At 46.9% G+C, this 19,324-nt stretch overlaps 1 protein-coding gene across 4 annotated transcripts in view; it reads left to right on the top strand.

The window, feature by feature from the left end:
- CTNND2 (catenin delta 2) overlaps window positions 1-19,324 on the top strand; it is an 895,372-nt gene that overhangs the window by 749,646 nt on the left and 126,402 nt on the right. For all 4 annotated transcript variants that reach the window (XM_032861879.1, XM_032861878.1, XM_032861875.1 and 1 more), the window contains one exon: window positions 17,313-17,430. In XM_032861879.1, coding sequence (XP_032717770.1) covers window positions 17,313-17,430 — 118 coding nt within the window. The remainder of the gene's footprint in view (window positions 1-17,312; window positions 17,431-19,324) is intronic.

Below are 19,324 nucleotides of genomic sequence, written 5' to 3'. Positions count from 1 at the left end.
TGATGCACAGTTTAGAAGAATCACAGGAGCTTTCCTAGGGGGACGGGGGATGAGGGCAGAAGCACAGGGACCCAAGGAAGAAACAGGACATGGTGGTATGGACCTGTCAGTAGCCATGGGATAATTCTGGAGATGCTTTGTGGTCGGAGCTGCCTGGGTGTGCCAGCTGAGTGGATGCAAGTGTGCGAAAAAGATGGAGTATTTGTCCAGCAAGTCAATCAAAGTGTCTGGAAGCAGAGCAAAATGTCTTTTAAAGGAAACTCCCAAAGCAATTTCAGTTAGCACTCTTTTTCTTTTCCTCCATTTCACTCTCATCTCTTTTTGCCTTTTAATTATCTTCTTACTCACTTCTCTAGATCGCTATGACCACAGCTATGCTGTGTGAAGATCCCTTGTCCCCCTCACTGTCACTCCCATTCTGGTCCTCCCCAGGAGAATTTAGGGACTCCATGGGGAGAGAAATTCAGCATTGAAACCAAACCAAAAAAGCTAACCAGCACTCATTTAGAGACTGGCTGGCTGTAACTGCTTGACCTGCAGCCCACGGCGTCTCACCACATGGTGAGTGGCCAGCACTGCTGGGAGAGCACCAGGCACCGGCCTGTATCCCCCCGTGTGACCGCGTGGCACAAGAGGACATCATGTCCTAAGACCACAGCAGTTGTTTTTTTGGCATTTGGGTAAACTAACACTCTGTGTTTGATTTTTAGCACATTCTGTTGCAAACACTCTATGGTGAGTATTTGTGATTAAAACTAAAATAGTACATTGTATCCCTGGGGGGAATTTTAGGGAAATAGTGGATTATTGGAAACAGTGGATTTGATCAGCGGACCCACTGGCCTGATAGCAGTTTGCATACTCGATAAGGATCCTCTTTCTGCTTCTATTTTGTACAAAAATTGAATCGTTCTACTCCATCTTTTCCAAAACTATGTTTTCTTTACTGATGAACAGATCTCCCAACCTTTCCATATCAGCACGCGTAAAAGGACAGATTATAAGAGTAATTGTATTAAGATGAGCTTCAGAAAAACCTGGCATTTCCAGACTGTATCTTCCAGATAATTTTCATGGTGCCTGGGTGCCTTGACACCTCCCCCAGGAACTCATTTCCTGTGGTCTGTTCCAGAGTTTCAGAAACCGTTATCACTCACAAAGAGCTGAGAAGCCAGCAGGACCCATGCACCCTGGGGCAATGGTGGAGACACAAGCCTTCCCGTTTGGCTTCTGCTTAGTCTCGATATGTCCACTGAGTGGGATAAGTGCACAGTTTTTAAATGCAATCTTTGACACTTGCTCAACATCAAAGAGAGTAACCCCAGTCCCACAGCAGGCAAGAAAGCTTTTATCCCAGCACTTACTTAGTGTGACGAGGATAAACAATGAAGCTAAACTCTTCATGGCCAACTTGTGACCTGGTTTTAATGATGCCGTGAGGCTCCTCGAAATGTCCTTGTTAGGTGACTTCCCTGTGCAGTACTATAATTCTTACATGTTTGAAACCTTACTCCCTCCGCAGCTAAAGCAGTAAAAGGAAATTGTGCACCCAGTGGTGCCGTTAGCCTACACTTGTGTTAAGCGCCAGCCATCTGGTCGTAGTAAACCAAGAACAGTCATTCTTGGGTTACCCGGAGTCAGGGAGAAGCCCATGGCAGTCAACATGCCAGCAACAAGAGGCAGCCAAAAGGCCTAATGACATTTTCTCTTGTTTCTCAGAGCATCTAAAAACATCTTCATTTGAAGGTGCAGAAAGCGTATCTGAAGGTTTGGAAATGCTTTAGTAGAAATATTAAAAACAAGCTTTGATGGAAAATTTTACAGGGAGACTTTCTGGTCTCCTGGGCATGCGCACATGGCGTGCTCCACACTGGATGGGCTGGAACAGCTCAGGTCTCACAGCGGAGCGCACCGGAAATGCGGGGGGCGTGGCTGGTCTCCCAAGTTCAGAATCAGGGTCTCTGCCTGCAGGAGGCTCTGGGGAGAATCTGCTCGCTGGCTTCTTCAGGAAGGTTGGCCAAATTGAGTTTCTTGTGGCTGTAGACTAAGGACCGCATTTCCTGGTTGGCTGCTGTCTCGGGGCTGCTCTCAGCTTCTGGTAGCCTCCACATTCCCTGTGGTTCCTTCCAGCATCCTACGGAGCCAGCAAAGTCGGGGTTTCAGGCCCTCTCCTCTCACCTTCCCTCATCACTCTGCTCCCTCTTCAGCCACATGTCTTGGACTGACTCTTCTGCTTTTGAGGACTCATGTGATGACACAGGGACCCTGGATAATCGGGGATCATTTCCCTATCCTTAAGGTCAGTGATTAGAACCTAATGCCATCCACGAAGCCCCCTCACAGCAGTGCCGACATGAGTGCTTGACTCAACAGCCCCGGAGCAGGAATCTCGAAGGGACATCTTTCAGATTTTCCCTTCTGCCACAAAGAAGAAAAAGTCCAGTCACGACAACAATGGAGGCAGACGAGTAAACGATAGAGTCCTAGGTGCTAAGCAGCCCTAGTTTTAAAATGCAGAAACTCTTCGGACAGCTTTGACTTTTCCACTTCTTCCTAAATCGCAGTCCAGACTAGTGCCTGAGCCGCTGCTTCTTGCAGAAACTGGCACACACTTTCTTTCCGTAAGTCTTCCGGAACTTTCCTCCAGAATGTAAAATTATATTTCAATAATTAGGAATAAATGTACACTCTTCTCCCTTTCAGAAAAGAAAGAGCCCGAGTGATCTTAGTTTTATGGAGTTTTCTGTGTATTTTTTTCTTAAAGAACTTGATAGGGATTCTTACAGTTTCCTGTCTGGTCACCCAGCACCCCCACACTAGATATTTTCTTTTCAAAACAAGGAGAGAACAGAGCTGTCCACAGATACCCTCTGTAGCTTTAATTCATCTTGTGCCAAAGGTGGCTTTGTTTGTTTCATCTGGCTCGAACTACAGTAATCTCTGGCCTAAGTAATTGGAGTCTGGATTTTTTTTTTTTTTTAATCCTGTTCTTTGGCCCAAGTGAAAAACTACTAAGTGAGCCATCAAAAATTCTAAGTTCCCAGGACTGCAGTTAGGAAAGATGGGAGCATTTCTAAGAGATTCAAAGAAAGGTGGTTTTATTTTTAATTCTTTCCTTGCCGTTTGCTCACAAGGCTTCTGCTGTTTTGACCCAGGGACTATTTTTATTAGCGTTGTGGCCACAAATTTCGGGGGACTTTTTCCAAAGAAGAAATTTAAAAAGCAAAAAAAAAAAAAAAAAAGACACAGAGACGGATGGGGTGGGGGCCAGCCTGGAGCAAGAGAACGATAGGAATTTGCCCTTCTCCCTTTCTTATCCTGTGGCAGCCTGTTCCCATCACTCATCCTACTGTGCTGGGCAAGGACCTTGAGCAGTCAGTTGGGAGAAATTGTACTGGGATCAGCCCAACCGTAAACCCCCAGAATAAAAGGTTACCAGGGAGGGGCTGGGGAATTGCAGAGAGCAAGACTGAGGGAGAAGCAGGGGGAGGGGATGAGATTCAAGTGTGAATGCACTTCTTTCCTCCGAAGATACTTTCGGATCGGGGGTTGTTATTATTGGTGCCCAACAAGGTATCAGTGAGTGATCAAAGCAATCACGAACATGAGAAACACACCTTGAGGACAACTCATCATTTAAATAAGTGAACTTTCAGAAATCACATTCATTCCCAGCTTTAATAAGTCTTTGAAGTATGATTTGTTAAAATTTCCTGCAAGTAAATAAATTGAAAGATTACATGAGTGCATATAGGGAATTAGGTGATGAATTGAAATGCAGTTTGAAGGGTTACTCTAATAATAGCTATTAATAATCCAGAACATAAGGCCAAATCTTGAAAGTATTCAAACCCACAATCTGACATTTAAAAGGCAAGTAGCCAATTACCTGTAATCCCTTACTACTCAGGTTTGTTCTCCTATTTCTTAGAAGACAGAGGTCTGAAAATACCAGGAAATGGATGGCCTCAGGATGGCTCATTACTTATGTAGCTACAATGCTCATTTTCCTGGAAACCGTCCATTGGTGAATTGAATGTTACCTTTCTAGTTTGCAGCGTTCCCTAGCATGTTAATTTATTACATGTATTTTTATTTTATTTTTTTAAGATTTTATTTATTTATTTGCCAGAGAGAGAAAGAGCACAAGCAGGGGGAGCAGAAGGCAGAGGGGAAAGCAGGCTCGCTGCTGAGTGAGGAGCCCGATGCGGGACTCGATCCCAGAACCCTGGGACCGTGACCTGACCCAAAGGCAGACTGTTAACTGACTGAGCCACCCAGGCGTCCCTATTGCATACATTTTTAAAGCTCAGGTTTTGTGACTTATTTTCATTTGTGTCTGGGTTGATAAGGAATAATTTAGCCTAGCAGAAAAGGGAAGACAACACTGTGTTATTATTCATTTTTTAACTTCATTTACATTTGACCACGATATTTTTTCTTTGCTGTTGCATCTGTAATCGGGCCATGGCTGGCCCGCGGTTTTGTTTCGGGGGGATTCCTGCTGCAGGGGTGGTACCTACCCCTGACTGAAAGCCCCCTCGATGGCAGACAGAGGTACCAGGACTGAAGTTGGATGCGGGGCTCGCAGAAGGGAGCAGAGATGCTCCCTGGTTTTGAGTCAGCACAAAGGGCCTGCCACAAACATGCCAAAGGGAACTGTCTGGGGCATCAGTGGAATGATGGGTAGCTGGACATTGGCTCAGAAGCTTGGGCACATGGCAGGGCTCCAGACTTGATGCGTGGTCTAGGTAACTCCAGATTCGAGGCACGGTGCGCACAGCTAGCTCCTAAGTCCTGCAAGTTAGGAAACAACAGTGATGTTCACTGAGCACAGAGGACCGTAGGCACAATTAGGTTCACAGTTAACGGCCTTAGCCATGCAACACTCACTTCTTTTTCCCTGTGATTTCCTTGTAATTTAGCCCGATGGGAAACTCGCAGCAGACATTTCATAGAGCAGTTAACTCTGTGGCGTCCATCAATTTTAATTGGAATCATGAAGCTAAAACCCTAGGTAGTACTTGCCAGACACAAGGCATCTTTTAATTCGGGTATTTTTGGTTCCACTCTGGGCTACTTTGGAACAATGTGCCCGATGCATGGCTAGCTCCAGAAGGCACGGATCTAGGCATTCTTAAAAGCCTGGGTGACTCAGTGGGTTAAGCCGCTGCCTTCGGCTCGGGTCATGATCTCAGGGTCCTGGGATCGAGCCCCGCATCGGGCTCTCTGCTCAGCGGGGAGCCTGCTTCCTCCTCTCTTTCTGCCTGCCTCTCTGCCTACTTGTGATCTCTCTCTGTCAAATAAATAAATAAAAGGGGGGGCAGTGTTGAATAGCCAACAAAGGAGGAGTTCATCCATCTCTCTGCTGATTTCCACTTAAGAGGGTGGGTGGGGTGTGTGCGTGTAGGGACCACTGCTCTGAGGGCCCCTCGGGAGCCGAGTTCACGGCCAGCCGGGTAGGTAGTTGGTCTTTAGGCCACTGAAGCGTTTTGTCCCTGCAGCTCAACAAAGCAATTACCAAGCCATCACTGTCCAGATTTATAAAGAAATTGCCTTCCTTGAGAGAAGACAAGAAGGTGCATAGCAGGAATCCAAAAGCAAGACTGTGCTAATCTTTTTAAAAAAAGGGGGGGGGGATTTATTTCTCTGGAAATTGTTCTGACTTGGCTGTGATAAAGTGCCAGCTAAGGAAACCCATATGTGTAAAGAGAACTCAAGAGCTTTTCAAGTAAATTCAGCTTTGTTATCTGTACCCAATCAAAACGTTCAGAGGTGTGGCTCATCCTAAAACGGGGTCCTCGGTTTTTGAAAGTTTGCATTAGGCCACTTTGCTTTTACCAATGACGAAACAAAACAAAACAAACCTGCATGAGGAGCTGTTTTCACAAACAAAAAGAAATCCATAGAGGATTTTGGTTTTACAGAAAAAACATGAAAAGCAAAAAGAGCGTTGTGTGTTGGTTTTGCAGAGACCTGGGGTAGAGGCAGGACACCCACAGCAGCGACAAGGGTCCCGCCTAGCTCCTTCCCTGCACCACGCCCAGCATCTCAGCGTCCAGCCCCCAGAGCTTTGAACGATGTCTGTGAGCACGTGAGCATCTGGGCTTTATGTCCAAGTACTTTGTGCATCTGTTAGCCGTGTGCCCTCAGGCGTCAAGAGAGCCTAAGAGAGGAGATTTGGGGTCTGGGATGGCCCCAAAATCATATCCATATAAATTAATGGTAATTGCTTCTTTGCTTTACACATCCACTTGTGGGAGGTTTCCTGGGAGCCCTCTACTTCTGCACAGCAGAGGAAACCCGGACCATTCATACCGATTGGTACTTAGGGTGGGCATATCCGATAATGCTCTAGGAATTCACTCAAATAATGAGTCCCCGCCAGAGACTTCACTCTAGCAGAGCTAGGACATCGCCTGTTCCTCTCCCTTATAATCCAGTGTGCTCATTATCCCCCCAGAATAGACTACCACCCGCTGCCCACTCTATTCACCGGAAGCTGTGAAGTCTGAGGTTTTCAGGAGCCCCTTCTATAGGAAGAGGGCTCGCAGGAGTGGAAGGTAGTGACCAAGCAGGAAAGCAGTCTGGTCCCAGCTGATGCCCGCATATCTGGTAGCTCTCTCATGGCTGATCAGATCAGAGAGAGGGCAAAATCAATGAAAGCAATGTACTTTTTTTTTTAAGATTTTATTTATTTATTTGACAGACAGAGATCACAAGTAGGCAGAGAGGCAGGCAGAGAGAGGGGGGGAAGCAGGCTCCCTGCTGAGCAGAGAGCCCAATGCGGCGCTCGAGCCCTGGACCCAGAGACGATGATGTGAGCCAAAGGCAGAGGTTTAACCCACTGAGCCACTCAGGCGCCCTGAAAGCAATGTACTTTTGTCTCAAAACATGCATCATCACATCACACCCGTGTTTCCCATGCAGAGCATTCGGAAGTAGCTAGAGCACCGCCTGGCCCGGCGTCGTTAAGGACAGATGCTGCGTGTGCCACCAGCTCACTGTGTCTCCTACACACATGCCCCTAGGAAGAATTTTGAACCTCATATAGGTGGCATTTCGGTCTTGATCAAGACAATACAATTTTTTTTTTTTTTTGGTCATCTGGAAATACGTTGTCAAAACTTGCATGAGTCCACGACAGATAAGCCGTCTTCCAGGGAAAGGCTGGGCTGTGAAATGCATAAGCGTGTGTCCAGAAGATTTTCATTTACCGTTGGGTAAAACAAGCAAAAGTTACTGTACTAGTTTCCAACTGCTGCTGTAACAAATGACCACAAACTTAGTGACTTAGGACGACACAGACTTAATATCCTATGGTTCCTGTGAGTTAGAAGTCTGACACCATTCTCACCAATTTAAGATCAAGGGGTCGGCAGGGTTGTGTTCCTCACTAATAGCTCCTGGGAGAAGATTTGTCCAAGCTTCTTCAGGTTGTGGCCAGAACTGAATTCTTTCCGGCTGTGGGATCACGGACCCTGTTTCCTTGTAGGCTGTCAGCTGAGAGCTGGCAGCCTCCTCTCAGCCTTGCACATGGCCCCCTCCGGGTCACAGCCAGCCATGGGGAGTTGAATTCTTCATGCCTGAGCTCTCTCTGACTTTCCCTTCTACTGCATCGTACTGGGTCCACCCAGAGAATGCACCCTGCTTTTATTTTTTTTTTTAAGATTATTTATTTATTTATTTGACAGACAGAGATCACAAGTAGGCAGATAGGCAGGCAGAGAGAGAGGGGGAAGCAGACTCCCCACTAAGCAGAGAGCCCGATGTGGGGCTCGATCCCAGGACCTCAGCATCATGACCTGAGCCGAAGGCAGAGGCTTTAACCCACTGGGCCACCCAGGCACCCCTCCTGCACCCTGCTCTTGATGCTCCTTGGGTCCACAGCGATCATCCAGGGGGGAATCTCCCTATTGTAAAGTCCATAACCTTCATGCCCTCTGCAGAGTCCCTTCTTCCATTTATAGTAACCTATTCATGGGTTCCAGGCATTAGGACATAAACATTTCAGGGGACCATTAATACTGAAAGAATAGCTTATCTGCTCCTGACAAGCGCTGGTGGGACAGGCATAGGATGATAATTAGAGACATGCCAGTTCCAGAAGGGGAGAAATGGAAAATAAAATAGAGAACTGGTTCCAAGCTTGGAAATCCAGCCCAGCACACCCCCATGAGGTTTCAAGGCCAGGGATGTCTCTTCTGGCATCCATGGCTCCGCACTGAGGGTACCACATCAGAAAATGGCAACACTGGAAGAGCCTCTTGAATGACTTGAATTCACCAGGCGGGTGAGGGGAACCTTGCTTTGGTTCCCTCTTGATAGCTGGAGGTCAAAAAGGACTTAGCACCAGTCATGTGGCTTAGGCAAAGAGCATCAGGAAGATTTACCCCGGTGAAGCAGGAGTCTGTGGTTTTGCTAAGCCCAAGGGCTGGCTTACCATGCCAGGCTTAGTGAAGATGGAGATGCACATGCTGGAATTGGCAATTGCACAGACTGCCACCTCTCCCGACGCGTCCTCCCTCTGCTCATGCCTAGAGTGGCCTGGAGCCCCCACACGTCATGGATGTACTTGGTTGGTATTGACACAGGCTGTTCACTGGAAACCTCCCCTGAGCCTGTATGTGTGATTTACATCTTGCCCTTCAAATTCAAGGTCCATTCCACTAAGTATGCATAAAATGCTTTCTTGCTAAGAACTCATTTACTATACTCTGTGTTCTTAAATCCAACCCATGGCATGCTCTACAGATGTTAAGGAAAACAGTCGATATCCAAATTGACAGAAGTACAACCTCAGCAAAGATTTTAGTCACAACTTAAAGGTGAGTAGTAAGACTTCCATCCATCTCAGCCAAGGTTTATTTTCTAGGCACACCCAGGCATCGTTTCCAAGGGAGATTTGTTCCCATGTCCTTCATACCGCTGGTTTCACGTGGATGAGATCCTGGCACACCAGAGATGTGTCTGCTTCCCTGCCAGACTGTGAGCTCTGAAGGACAAGGGCCAGGCGTTCTTTTCTTTCTATCCCAAGACTTGGCCTTGAATGTAGAGCAGTGTCAGTACCCGGTCCAAGTGGATTGGTTTGTTGCTTTGAACTGATTGATCTGTTATCCTTTCTTCTGGTTCCATAGGGTCCATCTCACAAAACCCATAACTCCTCCAAATCCCTGTTCAATGTTACTTATTATAGCCAAAAATTAAAAATGACTTGGATGTCTTTTAATAGGGTAATCATTTCTTAAATTAGAAGTTATGAAATATCTATACATGGAATATCCAAAGTCATTCATTGAATAGAGTAAATAGGTAGGTACAGTCTTGAAAAGAGGCAGAGATAGGCTTTTAAAGGATAAAAGAAGGGGTGCCTGGATGGCTCAGTCAGGTAAGCATCCAGCTCTTGGTTTTGGCTCAGGTCATGACCTCAAGATCATGAGACTAAGCTCCATGTCAGGCTCCACACTGAGCATGAAGCCTGCTTGAGTTTCTCCCTCTCTCCCTGTCATACACCTGCTTCTCTCTCTCTCTTTAAAAGAAAATATGGGATAAAATCAAGCAAGATGTCTGATGAGCCACTATGGTGAAAAGCAAAAACATACCTACACAGTTTATTTGCAGGAATAGAAAATAATGTTGAATGTTAAACCTCACAGAGTCCCTGTGATTCCCTTGGACAGAGGGGAAGAAAAGAGTGAGGATGTTCACTTTTATTCATTTATTTTCCCCATTGTTTGAATACTTTTCCAATAGCTTCAGATTTTTTTTAAAAATTAGTGATGAACATGTAAACAATGAGGTTGTCACTGTCACCATGAAACCTTCCAGTCTCTTCTGTGCTCGCCCCTTATCCTCTCCATGTGCCTGCCGTCCATGTTCCAGGTAGGGGGTCTCTCTTGCTCTTGTGTGGATGTCTCTGAGTGAGAAGCAGCTGGAGTGGTTGACATTTACTGTGAAGAGTCGGCGCCAGGTCCGGAGCACTGGGCTGTGTGACCGCACGAGCTAGTGACTCAGACATCCCCATCCACACATTACAGATGAGTAGACCCAGGCAAGGCGCATGCCTTCACACCTGGGGAGCCCCAACTACGAGACCATGGCAGGTGCACGAGAGAATCCATCTTTGTTGAAGTTATTGAATAATAAGGAAATAAGCTTTCTCTTTCTGCAGAGAAGCTATAGATGAAGAGGATGAACTCTAATGTTTTCTGTGGTGGTCACCCCTTCTCTGTGGTGGCTGCTCTGAGACTCGGCAGGGCTCACACTGTCCCCATGGACCCTGTAACTGCTGACCTGGAGTGAGTGGTTGGGCTGGACATGGGTCACTGTGTTGACCCAGCTGACTGGCCAGAAGACCCCTTCCTCCTCAACCCTGCACACTCGGCTTTCCCACATGGAAGAAGAGATCTGGGGTTTCTCGGTCAGTGATTTTGGAACCCACCCACAAGCTCTCCCAGGGATTTTTGAAGGACAGAAGAAGGAATAGTTACTATTTACCCATGGAGACAAATGTGTCTGAATCTTGAAGCTAGAGTTCTAGATTTAGAACAGCAATGTTCTGCTCAGACCAAGGGCACTGCTGATTTTGACTAGAGGTTCTTGGAATTTCGGGGTCCCAGCCTCAGAATACAATGAAAGTCCTATTCCTTTATCACAGAAAAAAAAATGCACATAGCATTTGTATAAAACTATATGAAATTTTGAGGATAATATCAGGGCTTCAGAGACTCCTCCTGAATCCTATAATGGGGCTTCCGATGAGAATCTAGGTCAGGGGTTGGCAAACTAGGGCCCATGAGCCAGATCCCACCCATGATATGATTTTGTATGGCTGTAGATAAGAGTGGGTCTTAAATTTTTAAAAGGTTCTTAAAAGAAGGAAGAGGAAGAGAAGTTACAGAGACCTATAGGGTTCCCAAACCTGAAATATTCACTCTCCAGCTCCTTACAGAAAAAGTTCTCAACTCATGATTTAGATGTGTGGATGGAAGGATCTCTTTAAAATGGAATGTTTTTAGCTAAAGCAAAAGCAAGCCTAAACTTCATGGGAGCATGGCTTGAGCATGATTGCTACTATTTCCCATTCTCATGCTTAATGCAGACCAGGTCATTTATGAGAAGTTACAGAGTTCCTTGGTCATCACGTGGTCAGGAAGTTGAGATGATGCACATTTGTGCTTTGCTTAGATTTCCCCTCACACATTTAGTGTTAGTTCCAAGATTTTCATAGTCTGCCTGTTGGGACCCTATGACAGTCGGGCTGAATGCATCGCTGCTGGAGGGGAGGTAGGTGGAGGGATGCGGTTAACTGGGAGATGGGCGTTAAGGAGGGGACATGCTGTAATGGGCCCTGGGTGTTGGATGCCGCTGATGAATCACTAAACTCTACCACTGAAAGTAATAATACACTCTATGTTAATTAATTGATTTTAAAATAAATGTATGCGTCATTGTGGGACATGTGCCCACCCCCACCACCCACCCCTGCCCCTGTTAGGAAGAGGACACCTTTAGGAGTATCTTTAAGAGTTTATGTACCATGTAGCACACAGTGGACAGTTACACGGTCATTTAACAAATATTTCAATTTCCTGCTGTTGGATTTCCTGCTAAGAGAGAGGTTCTCATGCTCCGGCGTGCAGGGCATCACCCAGAGAGCTAAGAGAGCACACTGAGGGGGGTGAGGACCTGGGCTTCTCCGTTTTAATCCAGTTGCAGAGATGATTTGGGTGCCGTGGAGGTTTGAGAACTTCTGGGCTACGCACAGGTCTGGTGTTAGGGAATATACCAAAAACTAGGCCCTCAAGGAGCCCAGCTAACTTGAGCAGGCTTCTCAGCCTTCACACAAGACATCGTCCGTTAGGGAGGCCTGTTTGTGGGAACCACAGCGTTCCTGGACACACAGACATTGGCCTATGTTCTCAGGTAGCCACATGGCTTCAGGAAACAGCCACTGGTCCAGAAGGAGGCAGGCAGGCCTGCGAACAGCTGTGCACGGTTGCACTTCCTTATCATCCGCTCGGTTCCTACTAAGTGCTGTACCGCAGGAAGCGAGGGGCAGCCAGCGAAAGAAGCTGATGCTGCCCGCATCACTGGGGGACCAACCTCAAACGTCCAGTGTTACAGGTGTCCTAGAAGCTTGTGCCTGGAACAACAAAGAGGGGATGAAGGGCCAAGGCAGAGGTGGAACCAAGTGTAGACCTTTGAGTGTGACTGCTCAAAGGCAGTGGGCCTAGATGCAGAAAGGAAAGCATTGCTGGTGGGGGTGGCAGGTCGGGGTCGGCACAGCCTCCGATCCCCAGACAGACTCTCCTTATCTGTGGTTGAGGGTACAGAGGCTCAAGCCCCTGGGAGTCCCTCATATCCCCAGACCCAGCTCTGGCTCTCCTGGTCTACTCTGTGCCATCATCCATGATGGATTCTTCCTCTCCCCCTGCCTGCCCTGCTGTGTTGGCATCAAGGCCTTCTTTAGTGTGTCGCTTTGTATTTCAGCTTTGGCTTGGGACCACCGATATTTCTTGAAACAGTCTGAGCTCTGTTCTCTGAAAATCCTGGCAACCCCATCCCACTCCTCACACTGGTGTGTGGTCTCAGAAGCTCAGCCCAGGGCCCCAGAGACCCAACATCTGGACTCTGCTGGTGAGATGAGACTAAGTAGCCCAGGGACCCCCAGCCCAGAGCTGGGCCGGAAGGACCTAGGTCTCAAGGTGATGGGGATGGACCTGGTATGATGACCCCAGGTGGAGGCAGATCATAAAGGCCAAGGAGCAGGGGAGTGGAGAGGCAAGGAGGTAGCAGAGAGCACAGGAAGAGAAACTGAGCCAGAAACCTCTTCCTGCAAGCCTGGGGTGAAGATAGCCGTGAATCAGGAATACCCGACCGGCTCTACGCAGCAACATGGTGCAGTTCTCTCCAGTGCGTGTATGATCGATATCATCAACAGTCCTAAGAAAGCTTATATCTCAGACTGGTTTAGTTTGAGATATGATACTGGCTTGAGAGACCACATGCTATTTTCAGTTGTCTTTTTTTTTTTTTCTTTCTTTCTTCCCAAATTGAGGCTGACCTGAGTAATCCAGGGTGGGGACTGGAGTGGCAGAGCACAGCCACAGCATAAGAAGCCCTCATTCTTGATGTAACTGACATCTGATATGATCTGAAGGGTACGGAGGGCAGAGGGAAATCCATCACATGAATTCCAGCCCAGTGGAAGAGCTGAATGCACATGTTATAACCAACTTGCCCCAACACCTAGCTGGGGTGGGGCACTCAGCTGCCTCCTGGGTGTACAGACAACAATGACATGCCCTCTGCCCTCCAGAGGTTCCCATGCAGCAAGAAGGTCACAGCTGAAATAACTCTAATCCAAAGTTAGGGGCGACCAGTAAGATTCACAGAGCAAGGGCAGTGTGGAGAAGCGAGGCTGATTTCAAGTTGAGTCATTGCTAAAATCCTCATCCGTGGGTTTTCTCTGCAGTTTGACTGTCTATATCCTGCCATCAGAAGTAGAGACACATAAGATGAGGTCTTCCATGTGCCAGGCAGCATTCATTCCTTTGAACTTAGGGAACAAGGGCCACTTGGGATCCTACGAGAGCTGCGTATATTGAATTTGTTCTTAATAAGCTCAGTGAGTGATGGAAGCTGAGAAACGAGATGTCAAACAGCACCGAAGATAGGGAAAATAAAGCAGTTTAACAAGTTACACTGGAACAGAGGAGATCGTAAGAGATTTTATATCTTTTAATTGTAAGAAGTAAAAACAAATTGTTTCTTTTTTTTATCAATTAGATAAAAAGATGGTAGAAACTACTTTAGGCAGAAATTTCCAAATAACATGTAAACTGACAATTCAATCAAGATTATGAAGATTATTTCTAAGGAAAAGCAATCGTAGCATCTTTGTGCTTTTTATAAATAATCTGTTAAGTGTTTGTTTTAATGGCATGTTTACATGTGGAATTTTGCTGTACCAGTTTCTCATCAGACGTCAAGAAGGGCAGAAGATGGTTTTAAGTGCAGCAGGAGGGGGGAACTTTGTAGGTTGAACACTTGCTCATCGTCACTTACTTGGGACCATAATTACAATTAATTGTTACTGTGACCAACACACAAAGTTGTTGGTTTTTTAAATTTTTAACCAATGAAACATGTATAATGCAGTAGATCTGTTTTGTGGGGGGAAAGGAGAAAGAGGAAACTCTCCTCCCCTCCAGAGTATAAAGCCAGGGGTACCCTTCTGATATGTTTCCTCATTCAGGAATAGTGGCTTAAACGTGAACCCAACCCCAAAGGTTTCTGGGACATCATTGATTAAAAGACACGTGCGCACCTCATTCTGTTTAAAAATATGTACTGAGCATCATCATACCAGTAGACACTGTGGTAACTCCTTCCTTCCCTCTGTATCATAGGGGTGTGTGTATGTGTGTGTTTACTTGGGTATGTTGTGTGTGTTTACACATGTTTGTGTGTATATGTGTTTGTGTCCCTCGTTTCTCCTTCTCTATGGGGACCCTAACTTACGAGTCTTTCTCATTTCTCAATATTTTACACATTTTTTAAAGATGTTATTGTTAAGTAACCTCGACACCCACCATGGGGCTCGGGAACGAACTCACAGCACCAAGTCACCCGTTCCACTGACTGGGCCAGTTGGGCGCCCTCAACATCCTGCACATTTTAATATAGCAGATGGGTGTAAGGTTTTATAGGCGAGATAAACACGACACCAGGCGAAGTGGGTGCAAGGCAAGATTTATTAAAGGCGTCTCCCGCGAAGTTTCAGGGCTCAGGAGAAGGGGAGCCAGGAAAGTTGTGCCGGGAGGAGGTGGGCACCCTTGGGTGAGGTTCCTCGACTCCGGAAAGGGGAGGGGGGAAGTCGCACTGGGAGGGAGTTGGCGAGGGTCTTTTATCTGTTTCCTGCATAGGTATCAGGTTACCTATGGAGCCGTGAAGGGGCAGACATCCTTTTGGCGGGAGAGTCAAGGGTGAAGGAAAGTGGGGGGAGGAGGCTGGAAGACTGCGAGGACCCAGCAGTCATTTCTATTGTTCCTCCTGCACTCCCAGAGCCCACTGACCCAACAATGGGTAATAACTTTTTAATTTTGGAGGTGACTAGACTAGAATCAAACAGAATAAAGAAGACTGCTCAGATTAACACTCACAACTCGTAAAGTTGACAGAGTTGTGAGTTCCTGATTTTGCTCTCGGTTGCCCACCTGTTCATTGATTACCAGTGAACATGGGCTGATCACTTCCAAGTGTGTTTGTGAACCAGGTTGCAGCCGGTCCTGATCGTCAGGCTACGCAGGAGAGAGACTGAGCGCTCCTCGGCCAGAGAGGAGGGATTTTAGACTGGGGTGTCCAGAGCTACCCCTAAGGCACTTTCAAGACTGAATGCCATCATTCTGTTATTGGAAACACGACCCCCTCAAAGTACGGAGGCAAGATTTAAACACACAGGCACACGTGGCCATCCAGCATTCTTCTGCCCAAAGAGGTCTGAATTTCTGACAAGCCTATTACTCTGACAGCCTCAGTGCTCAACTTGGCGAAAATCATTTCAAGGAGGAATGGTCTAAAAACGCTCTCTCACAAAGGCCATCCTTCAGCGTAGAACAACAATCTCACAGCTTCTTCCTGCGAAAAGTTCTTCCTCCCTCCCGGTCCTGTCAGAAATGAGGGTGGGCCCCCCCAGGGGTTGTCGTAACACTTTACATAAAAATACCATTAATGTTTGCCCAGTTATATTATCTAAGGAACTGAGAAATTTTGTTTATATTTTAAGATCAGCAAATGCCAAAAATACTAATTTGAATTGAATAACCTTTCCCAGTCTTACATTCGAATGCAGAGAGATCCTATTTAAACACATCCTGCAGAACCTTCTAGATAATCGAAGAGAACATTTATGTTCAGTAGCATTTTAGCATTTAGCATTTTAGCCTTAGGCCTATTTTACTTTCATTCCTTAAAAAAAGTGGTGTGTCCACGTTGGGCATCAACCTGAAGGCGTCGCCGCCTTCCTCTCTTCCAGAGACCGGGTTCTGGTCCAGCCGCTCCACTTACTGCCTTGGGGCCCTCAGCGCCTCAGTGTTCTCATCCGTAAAACAGAATGAAGTGTAACTTTGAAGGACATTTTGAGAATGAGACGGGAAGACTTGTGTCAATTACAGTGTGGGCGTGAGACTCATGCTGGTCAGTGTCTCCTGCAGGCCCTGCCCAGGGCCTGATTCTTGAGTCCAGCCACGTGGCCGCACCCAGCAGTCAGCAAAGAGCGCTGCCCTCCCCAACCGAACCCTCTCCCTAGAGCCGGGGTCCGAGCCGTAGTTCCCAACCTCAGCGTCACCAAACAGGAAGCTATCCAGCTCCGCCCAAGAGCCCAAAGTGGGGCCTGGCAGTCTCCTCCAGGTGATCTCCAGCCAGGCTGGAGAGCCATTGCCCTGCTGGGTCATTCTTGAGAGATCACGCTTCCCCGTGGTCTCTAAATTCCTTCAACCCCTTTGCACCTTCTCTTAACTCACCTCCAGCATCCCTCCCACAGGCTGTGTTTCTGTGAGTGACTGCAGAAGTTCTCTACCTAAACCAAATCCTAACCCTGGGTAGGAGAGGGAAAACATGCTCTCAGGTGGCGGGGTCACTAAAAGCACCCCGACCCTTGACGAGACTTGTCTCATGTCTTTTGTAGGGGTGGGAGATCTCTCTGCTTCCCCGCTGCATCCTCCCTGACCATCCCCTCCTTCTGTTGGCTTAAGCTCAACGTCCACTGGTACGGGAAGGATCGTGGGCCACTCCTGCCCATCAAAGGCGCCATGGGCATCCCAATGTTTAAATTTTCACAGAAAACCCTCCCTATGTTCTTAGAATAAAATCCTAGAAGTTTACTGCTGGCGGGACCGAGGTAGGTGTATCGAGGCAGGTGAAATCAGATCGCTAAAATATTCAAGTAAGTTGGGAGCTCTGACTCTGGAAAACATTCTTTCACATTTCTCAACAAAGAAGGCTTTGATTCAAAGAGTTTCTGGTTGCCCTCTTCCACTGTCAGTGGAGTAAACCTCGAAGACTTTCTAAGAGTCTCCATCCTCCACGGTCACAGGACCGTCCTAGATCACACGTTCGGAAGTCTGTCTCCCCATGTCGCTAGCTGTACAGCAGATGCCCGGGATTCAGCCGGTTTCCGGGGTGCATTGGTGCCAGCCAGCCATCCTCTTCACGCTGTGTTCTTGGTTAAACATTCTGGAGGCGGGAGTGGAAGAAGGTTCTCTGGGGGACCCCCGCGGAGGTCACTGACGCCGCTTTTTGCTTTGCAGGAATGTTAGCTCAGCCGGAGAGGAGGCCCGCAGGAGGATGCGGGAATGTGACGGGCTCACAGACGCGCTGCTCTACGTGATCCAGTCTGCGCTGGGGAGCAGCGAGATCGACAGCAAGGTTTGTTGTGTTTGCATAGATTGAACATCTTAGAGACTAAAGATGCCCAGGGGACTAAGCAATGACTAACAACAGTGGAGCGCTAATGCTGTGCTTAATGCCTTCACTCTGGGATCTGTCTTGGTCTCCCCATAGGAATCCAGCGTCTTCTGGATGACTTCTAATCCTAGCCTAGAACTAGACACCTACATCTCGATTAATAATGAATAGAAACATGGATTGTTCTGAGTTCCTCCAACCAGATGAGTGTGTAAACATTTGCACACCACATGACCCACTGTGTAAAAGCTTCCAGTTTTAGTTTATAAAGTCTGCTTTCAAAAGACAGAGGAATATTAAAACTACCTGAGCTTTGAATAATTCTGTATTCTTACAAGTTAGCTTTTTACAAATGTTAATTGTATCAAATTCCATTTTAAAAATGCCTTAAGACTGAAGAACCTTGGTCACAATCTAAGTGAATGGGAATGTCCACATGTTCACTCAGAATCTAGTCAGTGTTTCAGGTCAGAAACTAGAATAGAATTGGGTGGGCTTTTCCACTGTGGCAGGTATTTTATTTTGCCTTCATTTGCCTTTTGTTTGGTTTTGATTTGATCTAAAATTGTCAGGAATAACATCCCGATATAACCACAGACTTTACTGATGCTTTTTAAGTGACCCATGCGATACATACAAGACCTCAATGAGAATTTCTCCAGAGCCACATTTTGGCATTTTGGGCCAAGTTATTCCACGTTGTGGGGCCGTCCTGTGCCTTGTAAGAAGTTGAGCAACAACCTTGGTTCTTCCCACTGGATGCCAATCACATCTCCCTTCCCGGCGATGTCAAACGAAAATGTTTCCAACCATTGCCCAGTGTCCCCCAGGGGAACAGAACTCATCCTGGTATAAACCCCCAGCCATGTGCCTAGACCCCGTCACAGCCCTCTGACTTGGAGGGTCCCCCTCTGCTCTCAGATTTGTGTTCCTTTAAAAGTTCATCAGGTGATTTGTCGTGTGTCCTCCACTGAGAGCCCACGTCAGCAGATTAGCTACAGCTTTGAAATGGACTCTGATCAGGAAGACGATGAAACGTAATTAAGTTACAAAGTCAGGTAAAGAACAGGTAAGAGTGGTTTTATCCTGTAAGTTACCAACGGGCATGCGGAAAAACTTCCCAGTTCTCCACCTTGCCTGCACGGTGGAATGGCTGAGAAAGTGAGACAATTGCTGATAGCCGAGCCCTCCTCTCTATAATCATGGGTGCACACACCTTCTGGAACTCCAGCCCTCTGAGTACTAGTCTGCTGCAGTTATGAACGCGGTTTGTCATCCGGTCACCACCGTCGAGTTACACGTTACACGGCATCCGTGAACTTACTCTGCAAGTGTTACCAATTTCAAAGACGGAATATGAAGCGCTAAAATTTAATCAATCCCTCTTGTAAACACCCTTTACAGCCATTTTAGAACTTTTAATATCATTGATAAGAAAATTAAGTCCCTAAAAAAAAATGACCAGTCAAGATGTCTTGAGTATTTACAGATGCTTGTTAACGTAATAGACCAAAGATCTTTAAATGAGCTGCGGGAGGTAATTTAGGAAGGCTGCCATGCCCAGGATCTCCACATTCAGAGCAGTAAAGACTACAGCATCGGGACCCGAAGCCTCCTACTGGGATGGATACAAAGAGAGCTTTAAGACTGGACCTTGGGGTTGAAAATAAAATCAGACTCCACAGCCTCTTGCTTTGGCCAGGTGCCCAAGCCAACACTGGTGGGAAGGTAGCCTTCGGAAGCATGGTCCCAAAACAAAGTGCTGTGAGCCCCCACGCCTCTTTTCTGATGTGGTAGATGGCTAGATCCCTGGAGCCCCTGGGAGATACGCTCGTTTAATGTCCACCTTATATTC

Source organism: Lontra canadensis, unplaced genomic scaffold (assembly GCF_010015895.1).
Source record: "Lontra canadensis isolate GAN:19392208 unplaced genomic scaffold, GSC_riverotter_1.0 scaffold22, whole genome shotgun sequence".
Taxonomy (NCBI): domain Eukaryota; kingdom Metazoa; phylum Chordata; class Mammalia; order Carnivora; family Mustelidae; genus Lontra; species Lontra canadensis.
This window is presented reverse-complemented; position numbering and strand designations above follow the sequence as displayed.